The sequence below is a fragment of the Mercenaria mercenaria genome, chromosome 3 (genome assembly GCF_021730395.1).
Source record: "Mercenaria mercenaria strain notata chromosome 3, MADL_Memer_1, whole genome shotgun sequence".
NCBI lineage: Eukaryota > Metazoa > Mollusca > Bivalvia > Venerida > Veneridae > Mercenaria > Mercenaria mercenaria.
The window spans coordinates 75,585,830-75,592,549 of record NC_069363.1 but is presented as its reverse complement, the minus strand read 5'-3'; the positions used below and the strand labels follow the sequence as shown (position 1 = coordinate 75,592,549).

At 36.6% G+C, this 6,720-nt stretch overlaps 1 protein-coding gene and 1 non-coding gene across 2 annotated transcripts; one reads left to right on the top strand and one right to left on the bottom strand.

Moving 5' to 3' along the window:
- The first annotated feature begins 220 nt into the window (after positions 1-220).
- On the top strand, positions 221-292 carry Trnat-agu (transfer RNA threonine (anticodon AGU)). Its single transcript has one exon. It is a non-coding gene; the product is annotated as a tRNA-Thr (tRNA).
- Positions 293-3,922: 3,630 nt separating this feature from the next.
- LOC123524359 (uncharacterized) lies at positions 3,923-6,253 on the bottom strand. Its single transcript, XM_045302507.2, has 3 exons — positions 6,113-6,253; positions 4,480-4,719; positions 3,923-4,154 (listed from the first exon to the last, which is right to left on the bottom strand). Exons 1-3 carry the CDS (start codon positions 6,189-6,191, stop codon positions 3,964-3,966), a joined length of 510 nt encoding a protein of 169 aa, XP_045158442.2. The 5' UTR covers positions 6,192-6,253; the 3' UTR covers positions 3,923-3,963.
- Between the last annotated feature and the right edge of the window lie 467 nt (positions 6,254-6,720).

Here is a 6,720-nt window from a genome sequence, read left to right as displayed (position 1 = left end):
TCAAAAGGAAAAAAAATAATAATAATTACTTTTGCCTTAAAACGTAAGCATTTTTTATGCGGAACTAAATCGTACTTTTTGAAGAAGTCCAAATAACGTAAATATTCAACTCTTATACAGACAGCAGGAAGTTTTGTTTTACACAACTTATACCCAACGTTCTTAGTCTTTATTCACGGTAGAGGATTTGAATATTAAAACGGGGAGAGAATGTGTAGGCAGCCGGGTAGCTCAGTCGGTAGAGCATCGGAACAGTATTCCGAGGCCCCGGGTTCGAGTCCCGGTCTGGCTGCACATTTTTCTCACCCTGTGACATTTTGGCGCCCAACGTGGGGCCGTGACGGCATTACACTGGTTAGTCTCCGACGCCTGTAATTGCTTATATATAAAATACCCGCTGAATTTCATATTGCGGGGGAGTATGTCACGGTAGAGGATTTGAATATTAAAACGGGGAGAGAATGTGTAGGCAGCCGGGTAGCTCAGTCGGTAGAGCATAAGAGTGCCAATGTCTCACAATAAGAGGGAAAGTGTGTAGCGGTTCTCGTATCGGGTGGCCTCGGTAGCTCAATTGGTAGAGCGTTGGTACGGTAAGCCAAAGGTCCGAGGTTCGAACCCCGGTCGAGGCTGCACATTTTTCCTGAGACTGTTACATTTGGGGGCTCGTCCGGGATGCTCACCCTTGGAGCCCATGCGGGGCAAAGCAGTTTGGCTGGGGTGTGCATCTGAATTCGGTTAACAGTCTGCGGCAGACACTGGCCAGGAGTTCCAATGTCTCGCAATAAGAGGGAAGGTGTGTAGCGGTTCTCGCATCGGGCGGCCTCGGTAGCTCAGTTGGTAGAGCGTTGGCACGGTAAGCCGAAGGTACGAGGTTCGAATCCCGGTCGAGGCTGAACTTTTTCCTGAGACTGGTACATGAAAAAGAGATTTCTCGTTTGACATAGGGGATGAAAGCCATTTTTCCATGGGAAATGACCTTTTCCCGTAGGAAATTTCCCATAAATTTGAATAATAATATCTACAAAAATAATAAGAAGTTGGTATCCTTAGGACGGCCAGCACATATTTATGCGATCCTGCCAGGCATATATATGTTTTTGACAAAACCTAAAATGACGTCACTCGACCTTCAGCTATTTCCGGGAGTAAAGAAAATGAAAGCAGAAATGCTAAACTTGAAAACGAAAACCGTATTTTGATTCGTAGATAGTCAGGGGTCACGCGCAGGGGTCACCCCGTCTAAATGTATGCGCGTGGACTTCTTTCTTTTTTCTGTTTTTTTTTTTTTTTTTTTTTTTTTTTTTTGCTATTGTGGAGTCAATTTTCAACACTTTCTAACGAATTGAAATTACCGTATGTCAGCTTTTCATCTACAAAATGATATTTGAGCTCGGAATAAACACAAATTCCACAGGGGTTCGTAACGGACCAAGAGTACATTGATAATTTTGGAATTTAATCAAATCGCTCGAAAGGTCGTTTTAGTTGTCTGAGAGTGTCAGTATATTTCTCGGATGTACGATATAACCGTATTTGAGAGCTGCAGACCTAGAATTTCAGAAATAATTTTCAATAAATTTCGAGTAATAAAATGTTGGATTTCGACGAAGCGTGAAGGGTCATCAGACGTTTATACGTTGTTAACACGTTAGGGCTGCGGAAAGGGTATATGGTACGTATAGGTTATCATTTAATTCCATTTCTAAGTTCAAAGTCTTTGTAGAAGAACTAGGCGTTTTTGCCAAATATTGTCCGCGGCAAATTAAAATTGGCGGCCATTATGTGATGATTAAACAAACTTGTCATCGTATTTAAGAAGGATTTGATAAAAGGGTTGAAACAAACTTTATAGTTCAATTAATCTGGTTTAATAATGTACACATATAATTTATATTACAGATTGTGAATATGACATCAGTTTTATTCTCCGAACTGTTCTCTGTATGGTTAGGAAAACTGCGACCAGTGTATTATAAATAAGTGATTGGACGCTTGTGCTAAAGCAGCGAGTAACACAATGTTTTTAAACGCTAGAAGCTCCGGTGGAATAGGCCACGTCACCGGTAGTGTTTGTTATTAAGTCTCCATGAACAGTGTTCATATACAACGGATGTGTGATCAATAACTCCTTTATACTGAACCTTTGAAATCAGATCGGTGTTACGTTTATAACTGTACAATGCATGAACATTGTTAATTCAGTCATTTGCATTTGTGCTTTTTACGGATTCGGTCATTAGTTAAAATTATGTTTTGTTTTAGCTGAAGCATTTTGATTCTTTCATCGTTTTTTTTTTATATAAATTTAGCACCGCTGTGTGAAAACCAACTTTAGGGTTTTGCAACTAGCAAAGATCCAGATCAGTGCACAGTCTTACTGTTCATTTATCCCCACACACATACATGTACATTTCAGCACTTGTATACAATAAACGAACGGTATTGGTCCAAGCCAGACTGCACCTCTGCACAGGCTGGTCTGGATCCATTCTGGTCGCAAAGTCTTTACGTTGAATTCCGTACAGCAGTGTTCATATATATATACTCGGATCAATAATCTTGAGCAGTGATGTAATATATTTAGTCAGACGCTATGTGTGTCTTCAAAAACTGATTGATAAAGATTATGCCACTTTCTTGGATTGTACCAAAATGTAAACTTTGTTGTGTGTTTAAAAGTAATATCACCATATATGATTGTCTTCTTTAAATGATCCAAGGTGCGTAGCATTGGACCGAGGCCACAGAACAATAGTCAATACGGTGTTTCAAGAGTTTATCGCCATTTTAAAACATATGTTAATTGACAGTTTCATAACATAATCACTTTTAATTGATTTCAACGAAATAACAGTTACTATGTATTGTTTTGAGGGCCTCATGGAAGATTGATGTTTTTGTCAAATGAGTTCTCCTTGTTAAATAAAGGGCTTCATTATTATTATTATTATTATTTAGTAGTGTAGTTAGTAGTAGTTGTAGTAGTATCAACCCCCCCCCCCCCCCCCCCCCCCCCCCCCACCCAAAACTAGTAGTAGTAGTTGTTGTTTATCTGTCATTTAATATTTCCATTTGACTGGTTATAAATTTACAGTTTAAATAACTTCCGACATTTATAAAGGCGTTATAAAAATTACACGTCATGAGAAAGTATGTATTTTGACCGAGCATTACCAGCCTAATTTTGCCCAGTCGTAACAGACTTGTCAGATAATGTTTATACTGGTATAATTAGGCACGGGCTTGAATGGCATGGCCATATAATAATTCGAAATATAAGATAAATAAAAGATGGGTTGCACGTGTAACTGTGTTAAAAATATGTACATTCAGTAAAGTTATTCATATTTTCCAAGTAAGGGTAATTTGATACAGTCATGTTTTCGAATATTTTGTATAAATGCTGACTTGGAAAGATTGACCGTGTATAAATGCACGTAAACCACTGCTACAGCCTTGTGGGTTTGTAAGGGGAATTTACAATAAATCAAAATTGTTTCATCCCTTTTACTTCTTAATGTGATGCAATGTAATAAAATAGTGAACAATAACAAACATGTTGGCTACTGTAATAAATGCTTTTAAGAAAGAATGCCTGTTTTAAATGAATGAAAATGCTTCATATAAATACTATTTCATGCAATTGTCTTTTACAAATATTGTAAAAGCACTTTTTTTTGACCTGGAAATCGCCCGCCCCCCCCCAAAAGCGTTTATTTTATTTAAAATATGAAAGGATAGCCTTTTACGCTAGACTGAACGCGTAATCTGACGTCATTCAAAGAAAACAAATATGAATAATATGGCTTCAGCAAGTGCTAGGGGGGAGTAAGGAGTGTTGCACAATCTATTACCTCTCATGAACAGACTCAATCAAACCGAGTCTGCTATTAGTTTTGCTTGGTTGCATATACTTCCAAAGAAGCTTTTACAGATTTTATTTCTGAAATAATATTACAATATTTAACCACTGTATCTACACAAATCTCCGGTGTATGTGACATTTTGCCACAGTGCTTCCAGCTGATTGAGAGGTATTCTTATCTCTTTGGGCAGTGTGTAATCTACAACGCCTAGTTTTGTACACATGAAGGCATTGCCGGACAGTTCAGAAACACATTCTCTCATCATGACACGCACTTCCAGATCAGCATCTGAAATAGACAGTTATTTAAACATTGGCACGTTTTTTTTCATAAACCAAATTCTTCACTGTAAGACCTTTTATTTATCAGTGGTTCCAATTTACATACTCCTTAAACAACAAATTCGTGTATGGACGATTTGCATATGCAAAAACAATTATTATGGTACATTGAAGAAAATAAAACGCTGGTTAAAAAGAAATCTTATATCTGTTCATAAATCTCAAATAAAGTGGAATAATCTAGCTCCTATGCACTTAATTATAGCAATGAGTCATTTTCAAATACAACTAAAATGTAATGTTTCATTAAATCATTTGAAAATCCGACATACCTGGAAACATATTTTTCATACCAAAGGCTTTCAAAGTAAAGTTCTTTGTTTGGCATTTGTGAACAATCAAGCTAGTAATCTGTGTTGTCTTGCAGACTTTGGGAACAGTATTGCCGCTTTCACATTTGTCATCAGACAACTTCAGCACTGGCAGCATGATTTTGTACATCTCATACTTTTGCTCACTTGGTAAATTGTGCGTCATAAGTAATGCGTGCATACACGACGGACATGTGACTCCTGAAACAAAAGTCAGTAACATAAAAGAAAATGGTACTAAATATAAAATGAGCCGTGTCATGTGAAAACTAACATAGTGGGTTTGCGACCAGCATGGATCCAGACCAGCCTGTGCATCCGCGCAGTCTGGTCAGGATCCATGCTGTTCGCTAACAGCTTCTCCAATTCCAATAGGCTATAAAAGCGAACAGCATGTTATCCTGGCCAGGATTGTTCAGAGCTGCGCGGATGCGCAGGCTGGTCTGGATCCATGCTGGTCGCAAAGCCACTATGTTGGTTTTCTCATGGCACGGCTCAAATTATTTATTATACGACTCCTCAGATCAATGATCGGTCCATAGTATGTGCTATACGACCGGTCTATATTCAATGAATGTTTGCAAGGTTGAAATTAAATAGAAATCTAAGAAAATTTATATCAGATGTTTTGTAATACCTATTGAATGACATGTCGGGTGGTAGTAGATGTATTAACATGATCCTTATATATATCACCGGGTCTGTATTAGTGTTTCGCAGAGTATAACGGTCAATACATGTTTTCTAGACCTTACGTCAAAAATTGAGGAGAAAAAAAATCCTCTTGAGGTTTAATTTTTAATTCGGTGTCACCTTATGCGCAGACCAAGTAGTCTGTGGCTCCTGTGGATTATTTTCCTATATTTTCAAAAGTTATGTCTATATTAAAGCTTATGTGTTTAATATTAAGAATTCCATTGATAACATTTTTTCGGTCATCAGTATGCGGCAGCCATCTTGAATTTCAACATAGCTGCCATATTTCAAAATGTATACCGTTATATATTCAATCTAACCTTCAAATAAATCTGTTTTTCTCACTTAAATACACAATTGAGCCGTGCCATGAGAAAAACAACATCCGCGCAGTCTGGTCAGGATCCATGCTGTTCGCCAGCAGTTTCTCTAATTTCAATAGGCTTTGAAAGCGAACAGCATGGATCCTGAACAGACTGCGCGGATGCGCAGGCTGGTCTGGATCAATGCTGGTCGCAAACCCATTTGTTGGTTTCTCATGGCACGTTCAATTTATATTTATAAATGTAAAGAAGTGTATTTATAAAATTATACATGATGTTTAAGTATTAACTGTAATTTAATTTGTGTAATCAATATGGACCGCCAAAATAATGCTGATAAAATGTTACCAATGGAATTTTGGGCGACTGGAATTTTAAACTTTAAAAAAAATACAACTTCGTATAATGTAGCAAAACAAATTTCAAATTCAAATTTTCGGACAATTCGCCACAGACTTTAGAGTAAACATTTTTCAATACAATTATTAGTTATTGGTTATATGAACTTGGTAGAAAGCCTAATAGTAACTTAATGATGATCATGAAACCTTATTTGAAACTAATACGTAATTTACCTTTTGCATGTGATATAATCGCAAAGTAGAATGTTAAGAGAAAAGCCCACAAGTAAAGATTATATTTTGAGAGAATCATATTTCGCAATTATCTATTGTTGTGCTGCTTATAATGTTTGTAGATTCCCGATTGTCTACTTATCATTGTGGTTTTTTCGTCTTCGTTGTTATGCAATTTTCATGGATAGACCTGACAACAATTTTTTAATGTACGTTACGGGTCAGGTTCAGTACAGACGTATTCAACTTGTATCATTTTATGACTGTTTTGCTATGTTATTATATTTTATATATTCATATTCATAAATTCCCCGCTGGCAGATGACTCTCGTGCTATTAATGACAACTAACGATTCGTACAAAGATTATACATTTTTATGTAAAATGCGATGAAAATCAAATACCTTGATAAAATGTTCTTCGCTCCTTATAGTATAATTTTCGATTCAAAATAAATGATTTCAGGAAAAAAATAAACTGAAACTTTGTCATTGAAACATCATGTTTACGCATGTTAATTTCCCACTCAGTGGTTGAAAACATTGTTATAAGAAAGAGTGCTACAAAAAGTATTTTGTTTCGCTTTATTTATTATATTATTTGTAAAA